A 26,382-nucleotide genomic window follows, 5' to 3' on the forward strand; every position below is an offset into this window, starting at 1 on the left:
AAATTGTTATTTTTGGACTTTTTTTAGCAAGAGAGTTTTTCCTTTATCTCCGATTTTTATTCTCATAAAGGGCTTTCCTCAAAATATTTTTGTATATTTTTTTATGATTATATGTGAATTCGTATAAAAAAGTGGTATGCTTAATGCTAACAGAATTTCTTATGTGTGAATTCATTCGTTACAGGTCGCTCGGCTATTTTAGTCGAAAGTACACATACTCGTTCTGATATTGCACCAGTATCATTCGGACCAAGACTAAGATTCCAAACTATTCCACCAACAATTATCATGCTGGACCAAGAATTTCACACATCCCTACCCCTAGAAGGCCCGGATCTTCGGAAATGTAATTATATATATTTATGAGAGTTCAATTCGTAGAATTTAATTAAGGAAGGAAAGAGTCAAACATGCGAGAATTTACTCTAGATTTATTTCGGTGTCTATATATCTGTATCGTGAGTGAATTTGTCGATTGATAATTACAAATATAAACTGGTTGATGAATAAATGTGGAAAATCACAACTTATATAATTTGTTTAAGAAGACGCGTCCCCCCACCCTTAAATTTTCAATGTGTGCTTAAGCTGGTCGAAACTAGGGGGGGGGGGGGCAACTGCCCCTTGCGGCAAATTTTAGGAGGGAACGAAAATACCATGATAAAATCATTTAATTTTACCGTGGTGGGAATGGCTAAATTATGTCCCTTCCCCCCTATAAAAATCCCAGTTACGTCCCTGGCTTAGTTCGGGCATGAAGATTAGTAAAGCTTTATTGCTAAGCATTATTAATGTTCACAGTTCATTTATTCATCCCATTCACTTAAAAGAAAAAACCCTTACCTATTTAAATTTTATTTCATCTCATTTTCCCACAACATCGTTTTTTCAAACTTGTATAATTTTAAAGTCACCTTAATGTATCTGATGTTTTCTTAAATGTGTAAAAACAGTGAAGTATTAATCATACGATCTCTCACGCATATTCTATTTCTTAGTCTGTACTCGAGGTACCTTCGGACCAGACTGTAAATACAATTGCGACGATTGCCAAAATGGAGGCGCTTGTGATATCAGAGCTCTGGGCTGTACATGTAAACCAGGATTCACTGGCCTTCTTTGCAATGAAACATGCCCAAAGGTTATAAACTTCCAATTTTCTCCGAATGCCATGAATTTGTCGGAAATGCTTTAAAATTTTAAAGTTTATACAACTTTCAATGCTTCAATTATCTCTACATAAATATCGATAAATATAAGTTTTCCGACTCCACTTGGTTGCTTGCTCTATATCGAAAATACCCGTCTACAATTTCATGAATATGAAATTCTTTCTCATTTACAGGGTACATACGGTCGTGGTTGTAATAAGGTATGTGAGTGCCAGAATTCTGCCGAATGTGATCCTGTTAATGGAAAATGCAGTTGCCCTGCTGGAGCCAAGGGTAGAGACTGCGAGGAAGGATGCCCTCCTGGTAAATACAAATATATAATCATAACCCATACATATATATATACAGACACACCCGAAAAATTTTAAAATTAAAATAATGCGTCGTTTTACGGTAAAGCCCTATGCATATAAATTGTCAGGTACAAGCTTTCAGGATACCTTTTGTTTTAATTACCTTCGGCTAGCTGGCGATATTGATAGGTGCCTGTTCAGTGAGTACTTTGAAGTGGTTCTTTTTTAGGCTGTTATGGGAGGCCACGAATAAACCTTGTCATGGCAAGGGAGATCCACGGGTGAGAAAAGTTTGAGAAGCACTGCTATAAGGTGATTGACAGGAGTTATGGGGGCTTCTTTGAAAGTACAATCACTCCGCTATATACAAAATGTTTATTTTTAATTTTTTCAGGAGTGTTCGGTGAAGAGTGTGACAAACCATGTCCTCGACGTTGCCCGAGTGGTCGCTGCAATCGTAAATTTGGTTTTTGTGAATGTGAGGCAGGGTTCTTTGGACATAAATGCAATCTTCAATGTCCTGATGATAAATATGGACCAAACTGTAGGAGTTCGTGTAAATGTTTTAAGGAACACACAGAGAAATGTAACTCTAAGGTAAATAAATTTCATAATCATAAAATATGATTTGACATATTTTTATTTTTAAAAAAACTAACTATTGAATCACAAGCAGAGCCACGCGGTGAGTGAAAATGGTAAATGTTTGAATGGAATGAATTATGGCCATTCGTAAATTTGATTAGGTAAGAATGAATTTTAAAAATCATAGTGTAAAATACTATTCAAGCCGCCATTTTTTGCACAGTAAAAGGTGCATTATTGAGTCAATGACACAAAGAGGGAAGGGCACCATGGTTGTGTCGATATTTTTTAAAGCTTTCTTTGTTTTTTTTTTACAAAGCTACGTCATTGTTCTTTGTAATTTAAAGATACCTAACTACAATCAGCATTGGTAAGTATAATTACTTATTGTTTCGTTTAAAATATCATATGTATCTCAAAAGAATCGTCTCCGGTGAGATTATGCTAACTGATGCACTCCAAGAGCTAAAGGAAGATTTTTCATTCCAAAAAGTTACAAAAAACATAAGAAAATTATTCACTGAATGTTCGTTAAATTATGTGTATGTGTTTTGTCCAGTAACATAGATGTGTTAATTGCACGATGTTTCTTGTTCAAAAAATACATTTAGTTGTTTACCTGATTATCACAATATCATAATAGCACACATATTATCTGCATCATTTTACTCTACAATAAGATCTCGTAGCCTACCATCTACTGTATAACATAACAGCTGTATTAATGCTCCAATAAGATAACGATTAATATGGTCATGCTGTGATTTTAAATTTGCTTTTGACCTTGACGATTCCCACTTCTTCTCAGACAGGAAAATGTGAATGCAAATTGGGATACAGTGGTCCCGACTGTGAAAAGCCTTGCTCATCCAACAGATGGGGAAATAATTGTCAAAAAATTTGTTCCTGTACAAATGGTACAATTTGTAATCCTTCAGATGGAGAATGCATCAAAGAATGCCCAGCTGGGTGGACTGGACCAGACTGTAGTGAGAGTATGTATAAATTTGATACTGTTTTTGCTTTTTAATAATCCCGTTCATAATCTCAAAAATAGAGCCATTTTCAATGTTGGTAAGTTTAATTTTTTTTTTTTTTTTGTTGGAGACACATGAGCATTTGACGCTAAATAGTACGCGAGAGCAAGGTATAACTTTTCTTTTGCTATCCTTGATTAAAGGTAATGACCGAGTGCAGTGTGGATTTGCAATTCTATGATAAACTATGTTCAAAAATAATGAAGTGGTTTTTGTTCTCATTTATCACATTTTACAGTTTGTCCTCAAGGAAAATACGGCGTGAATTGCCTAAGGATTTGCCTCTGCGGTATGAGGGAATGTGATCCTGAGACTGGAACTTGTCTATGTGATTCTGGAAAGATGGGTCCAAATTGTTCTCAAAGTAAGTTATGTATTACATATTTTAGTTAGAAAAACTTGGATTCTTCGTTTTCTCTCTATAGACAATCGAAAGTACTATTATGTCAATTTTATTTATTTGTCAGCATGTCCTAAAGGCAAATACGGAAGAAGTTGTTTGGAAACGTGTACTTGTGAAAATGGAGGTACTTGTAATCCCAAGAATGGAAAATGTCAATGTCCTACAAGTTTTCACGGATTAACGTGTGAAAAACGTAAGTATCAAGAATTTCGATGCGTCAACAGTGGAATTTGAAAGAATAAATGGTTTTCCTAAGGATAGCTTAAAATGATTTTGTAATCAAATTACTTGGTTAAATTGCATACTCTATGATATAGAGTCGTAAAGCTTGTTTCATAACCACTCTTAAACTGCAAGAGAGAAAATTCTACAAACTTTTAATATGGCATCAGCACAGAGGCGGATTTATGGCTTTTCCACCAAGGCCGTCACTTGGGGGGAGGATCGGGGGGGCTGTTGCCCCCCCCCTAGCTTTAGAAAATACGCTAGAAATGGTGAGTGTATATATATATACACACATACATTGAGTACATGTTCTTTGCCCCCCCCCCCCCCCGGAAAAGTTGAAATGACGGCCCTGCTGCCACCTGCTGTCTACACTTTTGCCACCCTTCACGTTATAATTTAATGTTCTTGACCACCAATTAGTTGAATTTGCCTCCCTAGGATGTAGCTTCCTTGTAAATAAGCCAGTGTATCAGCAAGTGAAATTGTGACTCAAATATGCAAATGTCTTTTAAGAACAGGACTTGAGTACAGCACAAAATATTTTCAGGTTATGAATGCGATTATAGTTTTCACTCTAACGTCTTAAGATTTTAAAAATAAGTAGGTTATCGTATTATGTTACTATATAGATTTTTTTTTTATACTTCTACATGATGTTGATGGTTCGAATAGAAATGTATCCTGGTGTATGTATGAGAAACTAAGTTTATTCAGTGACGACGGTGTTTCCTCCCAGAACCTTTTCGAGTTCTATAATATGTATTAGTAATATTAACCCTTAAATGCTTTGCATATGTGCAAAGGGTTCTTTAAACGTTCATTACTGCAGCCAGTTTGAAGATTAAAATTCAAAATTGCTTTTGCACATAAGGTGAGATCATATTCTTTCTATTTTATATTTTGAATTTGCAGGTAGATGTCCCAATTAACAACAACAACTCTTTGTTTGTTGCAGAGCATGTGTGGATGTGATTTCGCTAACTTGTTAAAATGTTGTTTGCATTTCATTTATTTCACCTTAATGTTTGCAACTCGAATTTTTTTCCATACTATACTTTGAATCACAAAGAAGGTAGTTATATATTTGGAAAGTAAATATTATTTCAATATATATTTATTTTATATGCGCTTTTTGAGGATCATTAAGCCCTGTATAAGCAGTACAATTCAAAGTAGATGATTTTTTTTTATGATTTTTCCGGTTTCTATACGTGTCAGTAACTATGAAAAAAATTATCGGCTCGAAAAAAAATCACGCATTTAAGGTTAACCCTTAATTCACCCACCACAAGGGGAAAAACCCTTTTCAACTGACCAATGCGTTTTTAGGCGAAGTTTTCATCCACATCATCGGTTCATATGTGAGACAGTGATGGAGATGAAACTGTGTGACTCATACTTGCGCCACGTGGTAATTAAAGTGGTAATCTGATCATAATCAAGAGATCTAACACAGGTAAAAAAAATGAGTATTCTATTTTCATTGAGCTCAAATTGTCACATAAACCTTCTCTCATTTTTCAGAGTGTGCTCCAGATAAATACGGACCAGAATGTCAACTTCAATGCCGATGTAAAAACGGTGCCACTTGTGATCAGTTAGACGGCAGGTGTCAGTGTACTGCAGGATGGACCGGAATAAAATGTGACCAACGTTAGTATTGTGTGTTACAAACGTACAAATACCATTCTCTCTTCACGCTAAAGTAATTCAACTGTGGCTTTTCTTGGTGAATTATTGACTTTTCTTTTATCAATCAAATACGTCCTCAAAATCAAGTTTGTTAAAGCGTACTACTGCTTTCAAATAGCATTGCTTTGTTGTAAGAAATTACATACTCAGAATATTAAGTTGTTCAAAATTCTGTATACCTATTAGAAGTTTCGTTTATTTTCTTTTTTACAGCTTGTAGTCCAGGTAGTTTTGGGCTGAATTGTGAAAATCACTGTGAATGTTTAAATGCTGGCGAATGTGATCGATTCACCGGTGAATGTCATTGTGCTCCAGGTTGGAAAGGAAGCAAATGCGAAAAACGTGAGTGCTGCAGGTGGATGCCTATGTACAAGTACTTACATATTAAATACCGTTGTGAAGTCACTCGCGTACTTCAATTTTTTTAATACTTACAAGCGTAACTTGCAGGATCATTTAGAATTCTATGCACATATGTTCACTTTTCTTTACCTCATTCTCTCTCTAATGGAATATTTCATCGACTTTTCTTTTTTTCCATGTTTTCTTTCAACAATTTTTACATCTCCTGCTTTTTAAATATGCATCTACTGTACTTTTTTTACTCGCGCATTTAACGGCGTTTATTATATAGTCCAATTTTTATACGTTACGTGTGAACATCAATTGCTTTTGTTTTGAATTTAAATTTAATTGATTTGTAATCATTGTTAACTATGAAGTTAAATTTGTTTTACTAATTCCAGCATGTTCTACTGGTCGGTATGGGCTACAGTGTGAGCAGAAATGTCAGTGTGAAAATGGCGCTGATTGTGATCATATAAGCGGCGCATGTATTTGTAAACCAGGCTGGAGAGGAGCATTCTGCGAAAAAACATGCCCCAAAGGATTTTATGGTACCGACTGCAGAAGTAAATGCGCATGTGGACCGGGAATACCTTGCCATCCTGAAACGGGTGTGTGCAACTGCCCTCCTGGGAAACGTGGAGAAGGCTGTCTTGAAAGTAATTTGTTTTTCAATTTATGTGACCCGAGTAAGAATATCTCTTATTAAGTTATATTTGATTTTTCTTAATTTACCTTCAAATTTAATTTTTTATTTTGCTTCGTTTGTAGCTTGCCCAGTTGGAACATATGGATACAACTGTGAAAAGTTATGCTTATGCGAAAATGATGCAGCCTGTGATTCGAAAGATGGCAAATGCCGTTGTAAGCCTGGATACCGAGGAAAACATTGCGATAAAGGTTAGGTAGCAAGTTCAAGAAAACTAACCACAAAATCAGATGTAGTACTTCATCGTGCTCATCTTGATAACATAAGTCCAATGAAACAATTTTTAGATTTCATTACAATTTTAGATTGCAAATTGTTAGTTGACGGGTGCAATATCCCCGACTGGTTCCCCAAGCAAGATAACGTCAAAAATTTTAGCTTAAATATAAAAATAATAAAACTGAGGGAGATGGAATTTTTCGGAGAACTAAAAATTTAATGTACCGATTCCATATATCGCACTTGTTGAACAGCACGTCTTGCATAATATGGAATAATTATTAAATTGAATCTTTCCCCAGTTTGTTCACCAGGTCAGTATGGACGTCAGTGTTCTCAAATGTGCCTCTGCAAAAAAGACCAGCCATGCCATCACATAACTGGAGATTGCAAGTGTCCTCCAGGAACTACCGGAAAAGGATGTGAGAAAGGTGAATATATATATATATATATTTTAATACTTTGCAGTGTAAAAATCGCGTCTTCATTATAAGGCGGGAAGGAGGTCCAGTCGCCACCCCCCCCCCTTTCGAAACATCGTACGTAATCAAGTTAACCATCCTTTCGTTGTCTTCCGAAAAAAAATCCTAACAACAGTAATGTCAAAATTTTTCAAGGAAATTTCATTCTGAAAATTGATATGATTGAAGATATTTTGAGCAGAACCAACGTTTTAACGTTTAACGAACGGGACAGCTTCCTGGTAGCTTAATACGGAACCAAGTAATTAAATTTTGTGAACAATTTACCGAAACGTTGAATTCTACTTGAATTTGATGATTCCGATCCGTAAGTCTTTTCTTTGTCCTTATATAGCTAAGGACTAAAAAGTTGCAAAAAAATTTGAATTGCCTTATGGTTACTATGGTAGCCAGTTCTAACTTCGGACCAAGCTTTCCTAGGACGAGGAGGCGGTGCAGCTCCCTGATTCTATTATATGATCAGACGACATAAGCGGATACAGGTGGAGGGGGCAACCGCCCTCCTTCCTCACAAAAAATTGTATTACTAGCATAGGCGGAAGGGAGGAAAATTAACCCCCCTTCCTCGTCCGAAGAGCCTGTATCCGCTTATGTCAGATAACTAAGCATTTCGAGTCAGTGAAACTAAAATGAACATTTCAAGTTGAATTTTCATTTGAACAGAATTTCTCAGTTTCTTTCATGAGAAATACCGTATATATCTGCGTCTTCAATATTTCGGGCAAAGTAAAATGTGTAGAACTAGAAGTACACAAAACTCAAGCTTGCTTTATTGTTATAACATATAACGTTGGTTAACTAAGATTAATTCAAAATATAACTTATTTAGTATGTGCTGAAGGAAAGTTTGGAACAGATTGCAGAGAGAAATGTAAATGCCTAGCAAATCAGCACTGTGATCCCGTAACTGGAAGTTGCCACTGCAAGTCTGGTTATCAAGAGCCGAAATGCATTAAAAGTGAGTAAATGACTTTTATTCCAGATTTTCCTATAGCATTTCTTTTTATTGAGAATCGATAACAACACTGACCTTAATTCTATAATCTTAACAAACGGCTGTTTGATTACTCTCAAAACTTTGATTACTCTATGTGTCTTCAAAAAGTTGAAGAAAAAACCAAATGTGCACACACACACATCATTTTTGATTCGGAAAACCTGATCTTGGTAAAAAGGGCTTTTGTGATAATCTCATTAGATTCAAAAGTGAATTTCCATGCCATATATATTTAGACAAACTTGCGTATTTTGAATTACACCTCATAGAAAATATTATTCAGGGTGTATCAGCGGAACATTCGGATTGAACTGCTCTGAAAAATGCTCCTGTGAACATGGCTTAGACTGTGATCCCATAACTGGAGGATGCAATTGTAAACCAGGTTTCATTGGACCACTTTGCACAGAAGGTAAAATTTTGCTTGGAAAATCAATTTGAAAATATAGTGTTTTATTTTATTTTTTCGGTGACAAATCGCTCATTATTTTCTAACTGCGCTATTTTAAACAGGTCTATTATTAGAAAAATTGAAAACAGAAGATATGTGTAGTAAAATTATATACAGGGTGCATAGCTAACAGCACGCACCACAATTTACTGGCGAACCGTTGATCCTAGAGGCAAATACTCAATTTGAAAAGTATCAAAATGACGTGTAGACCTCATAAGTCATTCATATTGCAAGGGGGTGTTTTGTTATTAATTTTATTTTAACTTTTTATACATTATACTGACACCCAGTGCTAAAAAACTCAATTAGAAAGTTGTTGCCCTGTCTGTCCTGAGGCCAAAAAAAATCCACGTTGCCAAGTGCAATATTCGCTTAGATATTCGAATTCGAAAAAAACGAAGAAAATTCCGGGGGGGGGGGGGGAACAGGATAAATGGCAGTAAAATGCGTTTTAACTCTGCTAAATCAGTGTTTCTCCACTGCCAGGCCACGGTCCAGCACAGGGCACTAACTTTAGTCACACCGGGCAGCAGGAGGCTCACTTGGTTTTCGACATTTTATTCTTCTAATTTCATTCTGTGTTGTAGAGAAATGCTAACTATTCTTACATGTAAATTTGCTCTGATTAGTGTAAATTAAAAAAATACTGGTATAAATTGTAAATTTACCAGTGTAATCACTGTATTGTGATTCAGTGTATCACTATGACCACTCGACCACCACAGTGGTGTGGTGGCATTCGTTGGCGGTTCCGCGGGCGGGGTGCATGTGTGGTATAGCAGTAGTAGGTAGGGCCTCCAAAAAATGGCTCGGGGATCCATGATGTTCTTAAGTTAGCCACCTCGTTGGGCAATTTGCCTGTTGTGGCGTTGTATTTGTATTCTATGAATATTTTATATTGGCGTTTATGGTTTGCTCATGGGCGGTGTTACGCCCCCCCCCCCAGAGTCAAAGGTGGAGTCAATGATCTGATGTATATATGAAGTGACATCATCATTGTGGGGTCTAGGTCAATTCGTCGCGATCAACTTGTCGCACGACAATTCGTCGCAATCAATTTGTCGCAGCGTCAATTCGTCGTGCTACAAACTCGTCGCGGTACAAATTTGTCGCAGAGTCAGTTCGTCGCGGTACAAATTTGTCGCAGAGTCAGTTCGTCGCGGTGAAAATTTGTCGCAGACTCATTTCGTCGCGGTACAAATTTGTCGCAGAGTCAGTTCGTCGCGGTACAAATTTGTCGCAGAATCAGTTCGTCGCGGTACGAATTTGTCGCAGAATCAGTTCGTCGCGGTACAAATTTGTCGCAGAGTCAGTACGCCGATCAAATAAATTTTCAAAATTAAATTTTCACCGTATAAGCCGCACTCCCGCTTTCTGGCGGGATCTCCATTTCTCGCAGCGAGGGGCGTTGGGCGAACACACCAAGATGATAAATTACGATAAAATAAATTTTCAAAATTAAATTTTCACCGTATAAGCCGCACTCCCGCTTTCTGGCGGGATCTCCATTTCTCGCAGCGAGTGGCGTTGGGCGAACACACCAAGATGATAAATTACGATAAAATAAATTTTCAAAATTAAATTTTCACCGTATAAGCCGCACTCCCGCTTTCTGGCGGGATCTCCATTTCTCGCAGCGAGTGGCGTTGGGCGAACACACCAAGATGATAAATTACGATAAAATAAATTTTCAAAATTAAATTTTCACCGTATAAGCCGCACTCCCGCTTTCTGGCGGGATCTCCATTTCTCGCAGCGAGGGGTGTTGCGGGAACACACCAAGATGATAAATTAGGATCAATGCCCATCCCAAAGCACAATTTGCCTAAGGGGTCATTCAAGTATTACGTCAGGATCGGGGAGGGAGTTTCGGATTTGTTGACTTTTGATGGCGGGGGGGGGGGGTTGAAGGTCGCTTACGTCATCAACCACCCCTTTTTGAAGATATGAAATATTCTAAGCTTCTGGTGAAATTTTGCTGACGGGGGAGGGGATGGGGGTCAGTGTTTTGCTGATTTTTGCTGACAAGGGGGAGGGGGTCAAAAATGGCTGAAAATCTGCTCACGTAATACTTGAATGGCCCTAATTCACTATTGAATATGTATCTGCCATGTAGGGAATACATCTTTGAGGAATTTTTTACCGACAATATATCTAAGGCTAGCATTACACTATGAAAGTGTTCTAAAAGTCCTTTTATAAAACTTGAAAAATTCAACCAATAAGATTATCGGTTGCATTTGCTCGAATGTAACCTATGAACTTTATTGGTTGGATTTTTTGAGTTTTTAACTTGAGCAACTTATCCGGTGCAAATTAAATTTTGAAAATGTATGTGATCGCAATTTATCATCTCGGTGTGCGCCCCAACTCCCCTCGCTACGAGTAATGCAAATCTCGAGAGAAAGCGACAAGTGTGGCTTATCCGGTGAAAATGAAATATTAATTAAATTAAATTATTAATTATTTCAGGTTCTTGTGGAGATACTGTAGTGGTTAATGTTGGTGGGAGTCTCGATTCCACATGGGACAGATACAAGTTTACACTTAAAGACAGCCTCCGCTGTACTGTAATTTGGGGAATATCATAAACACCGACATTTTTTTACAGAATTTTAAAATTTTATCATAGAAAAAATGATTTTTTTAACATTTACAATAATTAAATAATAAAACATTAATATCAATTGTAATTTTAATTTCGATGTAATTTCGATGATTTTTTTCGAAATGACAAAAAAAAAAATTTAGTAAACTGTGTGCATTTCTTGATGGAAAAAAACTTTTCTTCATGTTTATTTTTTCACGTATGAGACAAAAAAACCTACATACAGATCGCGTGACGAGTTGACTCTGCGATAAATTGACGTCCCGACGAATTGGTTACACGACAAATTGTCACTGCGACGAATTTGTACCGCGACGAATTGGCTCTGCGACGAATTTGTACCGCGACGAATTGGCTCTGCGACGAATTTGTACCGCGACGAATTTGTATCGCGACGAATTTGTACCGCGACGAATTTGTATCGCGACGAATTGGCTCTGCGACGAATTTGTACCGCGACGAATTGGCACTGCGACAAATTGATGCGCGACGAGTTGAGCGCGACAAGTTGATTGCGACAAATTGACCGGCTACGATCATTGTGCCCCCCCCTCCACTCCTCTAGCAATAATGGCCGTGCCTCCTCAGACTTCCAAGTCTATCTCCGCCTATGGGTTTGCTGTCATCATTTATTACTGTATATGTTACGATATCTAAATATGTCAGCGGGATGGTAACCATATTATGATTACCTGTTCATATAACTTCATACCTTTTAAACGCAGTGCTTTTCTTGAGACCGCACATTCTTCCATTTGAAAATCGTTCGTGCCACGATCTTAGAAAGGCTGAGGGCTACTAAGCCAACACGACACTGGCATGGGCGGAGATATGGGGGAGTGGGGGGCATTGCCCCCCCCCCCCAGCGTCAAAGGTGGAGTCGATTGATCTAATGTATATATGAATTGACATCATCATCATCGTGCCTCCCCGGACTTCCAAGTCTATCTCCGCATATGCACTGGAGATATGTACGACGATCTCGGGGTACGGATATATCTTGTACAGTGTTGACTAAGCTCAATGATAGTGAAGTGATAAAATGAACAAAAAAAAACAGTAGTTGAGTTGAACTATTTCACTCTTTATACGAGCTCATGCACAATCTTATAGTAATTACGAAAAATTTCGCCCTCAGAAATAATGATATTTTTTTCTTACTAGATCTATAACTTTATTCATTATGTAATTAGTCGATTTACGAAAAAAAAAGTTTAATTGGTCTTTCAGAATGTTCACCGGGTTATTTTGGGGAAAAATGCTTAAACATTTGCCGTTGTCGGAATGGAGCTACCTGTGATCCAGAAAGTGGGAAGTGCCTCTGCCCTCCCGGATTCAAAGGAGAATATTGTCAAGAAGGTATATTCACTACTGTAATCAAAATTCAGACTTCTGCTAAAATCGATTTCTGAATGTTTTATTAGCAAAGGCTTTGTTCACACAAGGTAAGTAAATGAGTTCTGTCGTTTTTGATTGTCAGAAATGGAAAAAAAAGTAACAATGAATAACACATAGGCTACTATTAGTCTTCAAAGTAATCGACATGTAATACCGTTTGTCAATATGCCTCCAGATGTGGTATGCCCAAGCAGAATAATTCGGAGCTTTTGGGCCCTTGAGTACCTGCCGCAAGTCTGCCCCAATTGCGAAGAATCGAAAAGGTTATAATCAGTTGGCAAGGCCGGAATGGGGGGGGAACTGGACTTGGTGGTCTACTTTATCATACACCAACTCAGGTCATACATTTCCATATGGCAATTTCCAATCAATGGAGTTGGGTGGGAAATGAAGGTGCCATCTATCAGTGGTCACCTCAGGCTCGGTAGGTAAAGAACTTGTTTTTGATGTTCTTCCTCGGATTCGAACCCGTGGACCTTGACGGTAACCTTTATGGTGGAAGATGAGCATCTTACCACTGCTCCACTCGGGTGCAGTGATGCCAACAACTTGAAGGGGTCTGGTCGTCGTCGTCCCCACCCCGAAATGCGAGAAATTGACTGAAAAAAAAGGGGGAAGATGCCGAATTTATTGTTCTATTATTTTGGTCCCCTCTGAACATTATGGACCCCCCCCCCCCACGAAAAGTTATGTTCTGGGAGCTCTTAGCTAGCAGCTTACATATTTACGATCTTACTTAAAAATCATAGTACCATCATCATTTCGCCTCCCTATGGACTTGATCCCAATGGGAGTATGCGTTAAGATTGCCCTGGTTCTACGGACAGTTTCTGCTGGATTCTGAAAGCAGTTCTTTTTTCTTATTTGACTTATTTCTTTTTCCATACCTAATTTTTTTCCCAGCTCTCTGTGGCCCCGCTAACCACCTGTCACATCTCCCCTTCCACTTAACCCATTGTCCTATATAGCCATGCTAGGCACTGTGCAACTGTAGGGCACGTTTTCAGAAAGTGGACTGCATGCCGTTTGGGTAACTTCATGACTAATAATATGCGACATTTTCTGTATACCATTTTGATTCTGACGATCAAAGTGACAAGAAATGTTTTGGCTAACTAAATTTACATTAATTGGATATTAGCAGTACTGGTAAATTCAAAATCTTTGTTTCTCTTTATTTTTAGTTTGTCCTCCTGGAACATTCGGCATTTTGTGCGATCAAATTTGTAACTGTAGTGAAAGCAAATGTGATCCAGAAACTGGTCGATGCTTATGCCCACCTGGGCTGTTTGGACCAACCTGTTCCGAGAGTAAGTGATTGTTTCCCAGTGATATTACATGTCATAATGTGATTTTATGATATGTGTTCTGGATATATATACTTTTTTTTTTGGTAGACAATGATTGTCTAACTTCAAAACCTCCATTATAACTTCAATTATTGAAGTTGCAAATAATTTTCTTCATGTCAACAAAAACTGAGCTGATAAGAAATTTCTGTGTTATCGTTTGAAGAAAATAATTACATCTTAAAAGAACAAATAAAAAATTTTTACTCAGTTTTACTCATACACACTGAGATAATGAATATGATTTAAAAAAAAATTAAATTATAAAATAACAATATCTTATGGTACTAGTTTTATTCGGTTAGTAGAAGTCAGAAAAATTGTACAGTAAAGCGTCCCCCGCTTGCCAGAAGCACATATATAAATGTGAAAATTTTTCCTTTTTCTTTTCAATTAGCTGGTTCGATACCTTATTTTGCTATCTAAGTTTTGCCTGAAACGTGAATGTGTATGCCTATTGAAACATGTTACAAAACATTTTAGGAAAATAATTTACATAGAGTATAATATGGGTAGAGTAAACATTCAGACGTCATTTCCCACGTTCTTTTTTCTCCAAGGTCATTGCACATTCGAGCTTCTGGCATGAGGGGGACGATAAATTTTTTATTCATGGAATATATTTTACATTTATTACGTTCGCAATTGCAGGTTGTCCTTTCGGAACCTTTGGACCTAACTGCCAACTTTCGTGCCAATGTAAACACAATGCTTCTTGTGATCCACTGAGTGGATGTTGTGCCTGCCCAGATGGATACATCGGTGGTCATTGTGAACAAGGTTGATTAGTTATATATTTTTCAATGAGATGTGTTTAATGTGTTAATTTGTGTAACTTTCCTTTGGAAAGTTTTATGCGCGTTCTTGAAATTTAGGCTGGCCGTCCAGTCCACTGGCAGCGTCTTGAAACGGTAAACAAGTCGCGCACAATTACCTGTATCTGGAAGACTGATCCCATTGCACAGAAAGTACAAGAACTTCGTCCATTAGAAACGACTTTGTGATTTCCGACCAAGTGATTTCCGGCTACAACAGCAGGCGACGGAGATTTCCAATTCGAACGGAATCTCGAGCCTCTTGCTGTATCTGCGCAGGCGCAGTAAGGTTTACTTTTTTTCGTCATTCGCTCAGTTTTTTTCTCTTCTCTTTCTCCCGCATAAATATGAAAGCTGAAAATTTGAAAATTGACTTTCATGGGTTGTAATGGTAAGTAGTAATCAATTAAATATTACTGTTTATTTACAACAAGGACCATTATTTAACGAACACTCGTCTGTATGGAGTGCAGTTGCGAACTGAGTAGCATGTAAAGGTCGCTTTCAGTGGACGACGTCAGACGCCCTTTGTCGCGGACTTAATGTCGGCTGTTGTCGCTCGCCGCATGTTGCCGCTTCCAGTGGACGGCTGGCCTTATACGTCTCATTTGACACGAATCCCGCGATCGAATATGATATATAGCAGAGGCGCACGCTGGGAGTGGCATAGGGAACCCGTCCTACCAATTCAGGAGAGCCGATTCCACAGTTCGTCCCTGACAATCCAGGAACAGCATATTTGGCGGCACCTGATGATAATGCTACCACTCGATATGACGCAATAACCCCAGTACAACGATATTTGTTCTTGGTCCGCAGACTATCGTTATATCGAAGTTTCACTGTACCTTGATCTTAATCAATTTCTTCTTAATTCAAAATGCTTTTTGAAAGTTAAGTATGTAACTCGAAATTTCTCTGAAAAAGATTCCTTGTTTTGCCCCACGAATAAACACCACCTATAGAAGGCCTCCGCGCGAAACTTGTGACGTCATTGAAGGCCATCTCATCTACAGCCATTGAATATACTACAAAAAAGGGTAAAGATATCGCATAGGTCGGGCTGCTATATTCAATGGTTACAGGTGAGATGGCCTTCAGTGACGTCACGAGCTCCGTGTGGAGGCCTTCTATAGGTGGTGTTACACAAACCCGACGTGACCTCCCACCTTCAAAAGGTCAATCCTGCATACTCCCCTTAGATACAGTATATTACAACAAATTTCGCTGTATAAAAAGTAAATTACCGATATATATTCAGGTATTAAAAATCCGAAGTTTTTTTTGTTTCAGAATGCCCACCAGGCTGGTATGGTAAAATGTGTCAGTCGGAATGTGAATGTGAAAGAAGTGCCCCGTGTCATCCAAGTACTGGAACTTGTCAGTGCCCATCTGGGAGCCGTGGACTCAAATGTGAGAAGGGTACGTTTCAAACTTTAGATTAAATTTAACTTTTTTTAATACTAATTCATTAGTTTTATAAAGTATGACAGAATTTCGTGATTTTATTTTTTTTTAATTTGTTTCTTGATTTGTCTACTTTTTTCCAGAGTGCCTGCCAGGATTTTATGGCCAAGAATGTCAAGAGCGATGCAACTGTGGTATCCACCATTGCGATCCAGTCGATGGTAAATGCTTTTGCCCGCCTGGATTAACTGCCCCTTCTTGCAGTCAAGGTACTCTTTTTCTGCGTCTCTATCTCTCTAATTTTTAACGATTAAATCAATCGTGATTCATTGAGTAAATCTTTTCAAAAATTATAAGATTCGAGACACGTAGATGGATCCTCATATAAAAATAACAAAATAAATATTCCCCTAAATGTTTGTCTTTTAAACGTTACAACTTCCGAATATTGACCAACCACCATTTCTACCGCCGTCAAACAGGAAACTTAACGTATCCATCAAAAATTCGACTTCGTATACTGTTCTTCAAGAGTGTTTATCAGTTTTGAAAACTATTTAAACATACGTCTTATACCGCTCAGAAATGAGCTAATGAACACACACACACACAGGATAACACTGATTTACGTTTCACTCAAGTAATTAATTGGTCCTACGTGCGCTAGCATGAAAATTATTAATAATGGGACTGGCTTTAGTTTTTTCTTTGTGAATCTACAGCGGAGATTGAATTTATTAACCCTTTAAGCATCATTGACGAGATATCTCATCTCGCTTCCTTAAAAGCCTCATTTTCGCATTGACAAGCCCAGATAATTTGTAAAGTTGATTTCTCGATGGAAACACTCTTCCTTATACCCCTTAGTATGCACCTGCTAAAAATCGGAAGAAAGCTTTACTTCATTAAAAAAGATATGACATTTTAATGGGGGTTTAGTGATTTTTGCTGTGCGGGTTAAAGCTGGAACGAATGCTCTGCATTGCAATCATGTCTGGCAGAGAAGGGGTGGCTCTTGAGCTGAGATTATAGTTGTTTTGGTTGTTTTTGTTTTTTTTTGCAGTAAAAAACTATCATCCTCGGAACAAAAATGACGAACCCTTTCCCCGAGAAAGTCCTGTGTACGCCTACATAGCGGAGTTCAGATACCAAAAACGAAATACAGTGGATCCCGCTTATAACTTTTATCAAAAAACCGTCATTAAAAAACGTAAGTGAGAAAAAGCTTTAAACGATAAATCTTAATGAGGATTAGTTAGAGCTGAGACCACGAAAATAAGTTGCAGCGGGATCGACTGTATATGTTTTTATCCATTCATTCGCGATTTAACTACGTATTGCCATATTCCTGCATACACTTTAACACCCACTGATGAATAATGGTATTTGCCTGCAAGTGTTATGTGGGCACGCGTGAATCCAGATTGATGTATCGAGAGAGGGGACTTATTGTGTAGGTTTGTCGTATCGTCCCGTATTTTACAAGACATCGATTTTCCTCATATGATTCGGCTCTTAGGAAGGGTGATCACCTGCTCCCCCAGATTCACGCTTGTATGTGGGTTAACTGAGCTGAGTTAATATCAATCATGCGTGTACTCGTATGTGTGATGCGTTTAGGAAGTGCTGCCATTCACCTTCCAAATACAAAGTGAGAAATTACTGGCGAATGAATGATTGTATTTTTCAGTTTTGAGTCTGATTGATCACTTTAGCGAGATATTTTTAAACAGAAGACTTGCTTGAATTTGCTCCTCGAAATTGAAAACATCGGATTAAAACTAAGTTGGATTTCAAATGTAGAATTCATTTAAACTAGAGATTCCTAAACTTTCTGTGTTCTACCTCTCCCTTTTTCAGAAATTTTTTCGTTCTTATCGCCCTCAACTTAATTCAACCCGTAGGATCTTCTGTTATACCCAGTGGAGTATTTACAGGGGGGGGGGGGGCCTTATATATAGTGGGCTATACCATAGGGGCGGCGGGTGCGAAGCCTCACATGCCACCCCTAAAGGCGACTCTGGTAGTAGACTAACAGGACTTCAATTAAGGGGACCTGGAGATAAACCTGATTTTAAGAAAGAGACATATCCGAGGATGACTCTCTCCCGCTATCCATACGAAGGTTTTTAACAGCTGGCTGATGTGAAGCTATATTTTATAAAGAGAGAAATTCTCTCTTTCGCTGATGCGAAGATATATATTCCCTTTCCAAAATATATCTTCGCACAGCCAGCTGTTAAAAACCTTTGTTTGAAAGCCACATACACAATTGTTTACCATGCAAAATGTTCGTGACCATACGTCCCGCTTTTATGGAAGGATTTTTTTTTTTTCCCCCCAATTTTTTTTTTTGGTCAGAATTATTTTATCTTTCTTAATAATGCCAGATAGCTTGATCCTCAAAACAGCACTTATTTTGGTAGGCCATCATCACTTATCCAGTAAAGATTTATACCGAGGTTATTTTTATTAACAAATTTATTTCAAAGGTGTTTGTGGTGCTCCAGGGATCGGACAAGTGAGAAACCGAATTTTTCCTATGCTTCCGGACCAATCTGGAAAAACTACTGGGTGAGGGAACCAAAATGCACACTTGCCCTTTTTGATAGAGTACAGGGTCTGCTCTTGGGCCATGCGACCCATTGCGGTCGCACGGGACAAAGGAAATGATTTCTGTCCGTTCTGGAGAGGCGCCAAAACCGAGATGAAAGGGCGAAAAAAAATTTTTTTTTTGTTAGGAATTGTTGGGATAAGTTGTGAGGGAGGGGCATTTACCCACAAGGGTAGGGTTGGCAGGGCCCGGGACTCTTTCCTTATTTTTGTCACACTATAAATTAACTGTAGAAGGGGCTCCATGAAAAATCTGGCTTGGAGACAGCGAAAGATTCCAGCCTAGGGGCCTTGAGGCAGAATGTAGGGGCTACGGGGGGAATAGGCATGAGGCGCAAAAATCCTTAAAGATCCCAAACATAGATTTTGTCTCGAGCCGCCCCCGATAGCTTACATCAGCGGTTCTCAACTGGGACTCCGTGTGCACTCTTAATGCAGCTTTGGTGTGCACCTTCCAGGGGCTCCGCGGTGACTCGAGTAAAATAAAAGAGGCCTACAAGGTTCTACCATAAAAATTACATACTGAAAAGGGCTCCGCGAGTCAAAAAAGGTTGAGAACCGCTGGCTTATATTATTGTTTCTGGTATGGTCGCAGGCCCTGTCTATTCCCTCAAAGTTGTTCATCTCCGTTGTCGAGGTATAACTCAAAAGCGTGATGTCATATGAATGTTTACTGCGTGAAATTTTAAAAAAATTTGGAGTCTTAACTAAAGTCTACGCTGTTGCCCGGGTGCACCGCACCCCTAGCACCCTCGCTTAAGCCGACCCTGCAATAGCCCAGGGCGACAAGTTCGGAGAGGTGGCAAATTTGAGGATTGAGTTGCCAAGAAAATTATTTGTGAAAGAAGGGCCGCAAAATTTTCATACACTACCATGAATCCATCTCTACCTAGCAGTGAGTGGCCTAGAGAGTTTTCAAGAATTGTGAGTGAACAAAAGAGTGTATGAGCACGTGAATGACCAAAAGAGTGATCTACAGCGTGTGAAACCAAGTGAATGATCAAAAATGTAATCTAGAGAGTGAAGGACCAGGTCAGTGAGCGACGAAATAGTAACCAAGAGCATGTGCAAGTATGTGGTTGATCAAAAGAGTGACTTAGAGGCACGGGCGTATTTACAGGGGTGGGGGAAGCAGGTAAAATTCGTCTAATGAGTGGCCAAAAAAGTTGAGAAGGGTGGCGAAATTCATGTAGCCCACACTCGGCGAAATCATAAATGTGCCTCAGAGCTTCTACCCCCTCCCCCGACAATTCCATCGCTCCCGGAGGGCGATATGTGGCGTTCAGGGAAACACTAGTTTAAACTAACCGCCAGGGTCAATAAAATTGTTGTGATGAACTAAAACGAATGCAGTCATCAGAATATGTAGCAGTTGCTGATAAAAATCGCTCTTCCGTATTCTAGAATGCCATGGAGACAGGTATGGTACTGGATGTTCTCAGCAGTGCCAATGCAAGCATGGAGGAAAATGTGCGGCAAATTCTGGGAAATGTTTGTGCTCTGCTGGATGGACAGGACCTATTTGTAATATCAAAGAAGGTAGTATAACACGTACAACTTTAATACATTTTATGATTCGATTACTTTACTTTTTAGAAAATTTGAAGTGATAAAAAATTGTTTTTGAGTATGTAAGATTTATAAAATATGTTTTATCTGAAAGTTAATCATCTTTATTCTACGCCTACTAGAGATTGTGGGTATATTTTCTAGAGGAGAGGTTTTTTATGTCTTTACTTGAGACATTAAAGTATCTCCTCCCCCACATTTTCAAAACTTAGAAGAAGCATCATCAGTAAGCTTTTTTTAATTACATACAAACTTTATTACTATACAAACTTATTAATACCTTCCTAAAAAATATAGTAAGGAATTATACGCATAGAAAACAAGCAGAATATAAAATAATGAGAAGAAATGAAGATTATACTTTGATCACATCATTGCCGTGTTGAAGTTAATATTGTATATAGCGAAGTATAGAAATATATTCAATTATCATTAAAATAAATTTGTTTTCTATTCATTTATCATTAAAAAATTTCAATACTTTTACGAGCATCACAGCATTTTTTCTTAATGATGGGACCACACCCTTCTTTTGCCAGCAATCGTGAATGATTTCTTAATCACAGGTTTTACTAAATAATTATGCGCAATTTTTCTAAAAAATGTTTTTGCTCCCAACAAAATTAATAATTAAAGATGGTGTATTAATAATGTGATGGGTGTAAAATACCATTAGGCTGAACTGAACCTTATATAGAAACTTTGAGATGTGCTTTTAAGTTTCCCGTGAACAGAGATGCCATTGACGCGCAATAACGCGTCAAATACCCGGAATTTCGGAAAAAGCATAAAAATTTTGTTCACGCGTCCTCCGGGAAGGGTTCTTACCCAGTTCTAAGAAAAAAGTGGAGAAAAAACCTTCCAACTTTTTTATCTTTTCACCATGATCGCGCGACCTTAAAAAAGTGATTTTACTACTTTGTACACTGGACTGTATTGTTATACACGCGAGTTGTTGAAGAAAGGGATATCTAGTTGCTTCTCTGAATGAGGGGCTGTGTAATTATACGATATGCCGGCATTCAAAGACAGCTTCTATACGGTGTAAATTCGCCTTGTTCCTAGAATATTGCGAATACGCATTTTTTTTTTTTTTTAAATCGTAAAGGATTGGAACGCTCGTTCAAATTATAAAACTTTCCCGAAATCGTGAAAAAAACCGAATCTGTAAAAACTCACCTTGAATATCCAGTTTTGTCATCTAGCTGCTATGTAGTACTCACCGTTTCGCATCGCGAAAATCACGGGTGTGTACGCAGAATCGGCTGAGCACATTGGAGGGGGCACAAGGATCTAATTCTTCACAGAAAGTTTCGGTCACTAACATTCGAAAACAATTTTAAATTTAAAGATATTGGAATAAAATCATTTCTTTTATACTATTTTCAATTTTTGATCTTTGATCCCCAAATTTTGCTTTTGGAAAAATTCCGGGTATGGAACCCGCGATTGCGCAATGGTAATCGGCTAAAAATGTGATTTTCTAAGGTTTTAAAATTTTCAGTTGGCTATTCCTTAGAAAAACTACTGGTTGCCACGGAGATCACACAGACCTACAACACAAATATGTATACATTAAACTTCAAATGCACGCATTACCAGTTTGGAGGATAGATGCATGTCCTCAAATGGGAGGGGTCTAATGTTCCGAGCTCTGGACTGGGGGGGCAGGCACCAAATTCACCCTTTATAACTGCTTTCTTCTACATTACATGGGTGTGCCAAAATGTGTGCTCTCCCGTTTGAGAAAGTATCCAGTTGCGGCGCTAGATAGATGGCACCACCTACTGAACACAAAACACGCCAAATGCTGGGCACCAAGGGCGTAGCGGGGGGGGGGGACTTGGGGGTCTGCCCCCCCCCCCGAAATGTGAGAAAATGACAGAAAAAAGGGAAAAAGGTGGCCAAATCCATTGTTCTGTCACTTTGGTCCCCTCCCGAAATGAAAGTGGTCCCCCCCCCCCCCGAACGAAATTTCTGGCTACGCCCCTGCTGGGCACACACACCTAAGCACACTGTTAAGTTTCTCCAACACAAATCTGACATAGCTCCCATATTCAGGTATGAAAATATGTGGCAGTTAAATGGTGACAGATCAGAGTGGTGGACCATCAGGGAGGGAAAATAAAATTTTACCAGGAAAACCAAAGTATGAATAGGGAATCAGCAGATGTCTGAGAGGGGGAGAATATAATTTGCTTTAAATTTGATCAGAATATATTTGGAGCTAAGATTTTTTTAACGAAATGTAAAATCAATCAGAAGGGAATTTATAGATTGATTTATTAGTCAATATATAAATGTATGCCTCCAACTGTTAATTAAAGTGGATCCTGCTTATAACGTTTTTCAAAAAACCATCATAAAAACATTGTAAATAGTAAAACACTTTAAACGAGAAATCTTAATGAGAATTACTTATTCTTAGGACCATATGAAAATCAGTTGTACTAAGTGGAAAAAAGTTCTAAATGGGAGAGAAACGTTATATATATTAGAGGGATCAACTGATATATTTGTTTTAGATTTATTACATATGCAGAATTCCATACGTTAAATTCTCAATGCTAATGAGCTTCTTTGCAAACTTTTCCTACTAGTAGCCAATGAAAGTAAATGGACCTTTGTATAGACCACGTTTTTAGAAATGAATTACTTGATTCACACAGATACCTTCTTCTCCTACCCATAACATGACCCACCGCTCAGTCTCAATGAAGAAATATAAGCAGGTGATCAAAGACCTGGCGCATGCTGGAAGAAAATTCATAGAGATACCAGTGAATTATGGAGGGCATAATTTTTTTCAAGATTAATTTTTTTTTTGAGAGGGACCCACTTTTTCACTCAAAAAGGACCCAGATTTTTTGAATAATCTGAGATCGAGGTAAATTAGAGTACAGCGGCATCGCTGCATGAACATATCTTCAATAAATTCAGTGAAAATGGTGTTTACCCCACCTTTGTGTGCCAATATGGAGAAAAGTTGCTACACCTATCATAGTACTTATAGCATTATAGTTTCTTTCTAAAGGAAGGGGGAGGGATATTTTTTATTTACACATCCACACCTGTTTCCTTTTTTTATTTTCACTACACTAAAAAATATCATCCAGCTTCAGTCTACTATGCTGGTGAAACTAAAACTGTATGCAAGTGATTACCTCTATTAAGGTCAAAATCTGAAAAGAAAAGCTAAAAATTCTTAATGGGGAATTAACGACTCCTTAATACCAAAATAGCGATTTAGGTGGTAGCCCCAGTTTGATGAGACCTACTGTGGTAAAGGATGTTTCGTAAGTTTGAAACTTGCTTAAGTCTTTGTGAGACTTTCGTTTTTTTTACACAGACTCACTTGAACTTTTGAAAGAGAAATAGCACCAAGACAGCCATGTAGAACATTGCTACCATAGAAAGAACCACACCAACCACTCAATGAGAGACGTGAAGGAAAAGAGTCGTTCAGAGTTTAGTCTAAACTGTTGGCTTCAGTATACTTAACCTTTTATATGCATAAAATGACTGTGGTATACAAATGATCAAACAAGATCTCAGATTGGAGTTTGCTTGTACCTGATTGTTTTAAGTAAATGAAATATTACTATATTAATATTCACAAAAGCAAGATGTAATAAGGTGGTGTTTTTTTTCCAGCTGCTTCAGGAGATTCAGCAACAAATGAAAAAGATGAAAGTAAAAAAAATTGAGTTCTTACGAGCTTAGTGTGAAATCAGCATCAGCCTGCGTACTTAATTCTTACATTGTAACATCAATCAATATCATTTAGATTAAACTGATCGAGCTTTCTTCAGCCTTTTGGACTGCATTACTCGCAGAATTTAACTACGAATCACAATCAGTCACCTATCTGCTGTTAATTGACGCTATCACAGTGATTAGGTGGCGGGAGTCTGACTTCATTTGTGTGTGCCTGTCCACGATACCTGTGCTTCGTGTTTCCTTTTTGCAGAGCTTATGTGATTGAAGACTTCTTTCTCAACATTCTGTATATGGTATTGTGATAGATAACCTATTGATAGTTTGTATTTTGTATTCAGACATTTGCTGTGAGCTACAATGTGTATTCGTCAAATCTACGGGTGTTTTGTGTGTTTTTTCTTGTTAGATTTTGTGTTTAGCATTAGATTTGGCCTAAAACTAAGCTCAAATTATGTGGACAAGCAATTATGTAAATTATCAGTCCCACAGTAACAAAATTAGAACATCAAAATGATTTAAATCAGTTTTTAGTGCAGACTAGCATTATGTCTGCTATTGTCTCTAATGATTATGAGCTTGATAAATTTCTCTATACACTGATTATTTTACTGCTAGTTAACTTTTGTTAGTAATAACCAACAATAATTAACTAGTGATTAATTTGCTCACAGAAGAAAAAACAGTTTTTGTTAGACACTAATTAGAGAAAATATGCTGTTTTTGTGCCCAGAAATAAGTATGCATAAATCAATTTCTTCATTTTTGTTTTACAAACACAATATTTACAAGGAAAAAAACATATATTTATTTTCTTTCTCAACAAACAAATCAACTCCAGCAAAATCATTGTTTTTCATTTATGAATTTAGAACAAACCTGCCATACAGCATACATCAAAGAAAACACCACACAAGACCAAAATGTAAAAAGAAATCGTTTTGAAATAAAACATCAACCTCACAGTCCCACACGGAAATTATCATTCAAATTTTTAAATCTTTGACTAGTAACTTTGACTAAAAGTCAGACAAAATGCACACATTTTTTTTAATATGCAAGTTCATTATCATAAAGATGTATTTTTAAGTACCAAAGTTTTATTGAACAATTTCTCATAAATTAAAAACCATAAACATTTTCATACATGTACTTGTAAATGGTTCATCATAATACATTTAAATGGTTCATCATAATACATTTAAATATCTCAGAGTTACTTAAAAACATAAAAATCTGGAAATAAATATAATGTATCAAGATATATATATCTCTCAATTACCTTATAAAAATTATATTTATTTGTAGTTTGTATTCAAGTTGTTTTGTCATATGATGATGAAACCAATATTATTTACCATTACAAAATACTTCTTCAACCCAGTCTATCACCCCATTGTAGGAAATTTACCACTGTTTTAGCCCCCTTTCAAGAGTGAGTGACTGACAGTCTGTGTGCGTTTCTAGTGTCATGTGTTAAAAAAACTAGTGTTTTTTATAAAAATACTATAAAGTAGCAGATGAAAATTATTTTCACTTTTGTGGGGTTTTTTTCATTTACTTTGATAGAATGAAATATTTGCCACTCCAACTGTGAAAACTGATTTAAAATCTTGAAAATTTCATCATTCAAATAAAATATATATAATTAATTCAAATAAATATATATAATTATTAATCATATAAAGCTTGTGTTTCAAACATGTATAATTAGTGAAAAAAAACATATATGATATGCATTTACAGTATTTTTATTTGTATAATTAAGAAACATTACACATTTCATGAGTATAGGGGAAGTCAAATTTTAAATCTTTGAGCAATTTTGACCTAGTGCGAAATAATTCAAATTGAATAGCAACACATTATTTTTTATTTGTGGTTTTCATTTATTTTCTCTCATACCATACTAACATTAACAGCAGTTTGTTCAGTATTATAATAAAGCAGCATTTTGAAACTTTAATTATTCCCTTTTTAAAGCAGGCATGTACATTTTTAGAATTTAACATAAAGATCATGTTTGAGTCTTTCCCAACCTCTTTTATAAGGACATAATACTGTGATTTAGTTATATCCAAAGAAACTTCATTCAGATTTCAAAAGTGTTTAATATTTGTTCTTAAAAGCATGGTGGGGGGGGGGTAGTATTTCACTAAGATAATTATTAGTATTTTAAAAGTCCCAAGCTAAAACTTCAAAATATCTAGTTTTTGTGGAGTTTAAACTGTTTTCTTCAAAGTAAATAAAAAAATTCTCTACCCACACATCAACTAAATTAATTTCAGCA

General features: G+C 37.3%; 1 protein-coding gene across 5 annotated transcripts in view; it reads left to right on the forward strand.

The window, feature by feature from the left end:
- Positions 1–25,830, forward strand: part of LOC149085545 (uncharacterized) — a 166,487-nt gene extending 140,657 nt beyond the window's left edge. For all 5 annotated transcript variants that reach the window (XM_089233614.1, XM_089233618.1, XM_089233615.1 and 2 more), the window contains 21 exons: positions 185–346; positions 999–1,141; positions 1,346–1,475; positions 1,860–2,062; positions 2,859–3,045; positions 3,326–3,451; positions 3,555–3,683; positions 5,243–5,371; positions 5,624–5,752; positions 6,157–6,414; positions 6,527–6,655; positions 6,986–7,114; positions 7,995–8,123; positions 8,446–8,574; positions 12,455–12,583; positions 13,807–13,932; positions 14,623–14,751; positions 16,080–16,208; positions 16,337–16,462; positions 20,211–20,345; positions 24,030–25,830. In XM_089233614.1, the coding sequence (XP_089089740.1) occupies positions 185–346; positions 999–1,141; positions 1,346–1,475; positions 1,860–2,062; positions 2,859–3,045; positions 3,326–3,451; positions 3,555–3,683; positions 5,243–5,371; positions 5,624–5,752; positions 6,157–6,414; positions 6,527–6,655; positions 6,986–7,114; positions 7,995–8,123; positions 8,446–8,574; positions 12,455–12,583; positions 13,807–13,932; positions 14,623–14,751; positions 16,080–16,208; positions 16,337–16,462; positions 20,211–20,345; positions 24,030–24,082 (2,939 nt within the window). In that variant the 3' untranslated portion in view covers positions 24,083–25,830. The remainder of the gene's footprint in view (positions 1–184; positions 347–998; positions 1,142–1,345; positions 1,476–1,859; positions 2,063–2,858; positions 3,046–3,325; positions 3,452–3,554; positions 3,684–5,242; positions 5,372–5,623; positions 5,753–6,156; positions 6,415–6,526; positions 6,656–6,985; positions 7,115–7,994; positions 8,124–8,445; positions 8,575–12,454; positions 12,584–13,806; positions 13,933–14,622; positions 14,752–16,079; positions 16,209–16,336; positions 16,463–20,210; positions 20,346–24,029) is intronic.
- Positions 25,831–26,382: the final 552 nt, after the last annotated feature.

Source organism: Pholcus phalangioides, unplaced genomic scaffold (assembly GCF_987345545.1).
Source record: "Pholcus phalangioides strain wild (caught in Gottingen) unplaced genomic scaffold, Ppha-v1.0 ptg000007l_1, whole genome shotgun sequence".
In the NCBI taxonomy this organism is placed as follows: Eukaryota; Metazoa; Arthropoda; class Arachnida; order Araneae; family Pholcidae; genus Pholcus; species Pholcus phalangioides.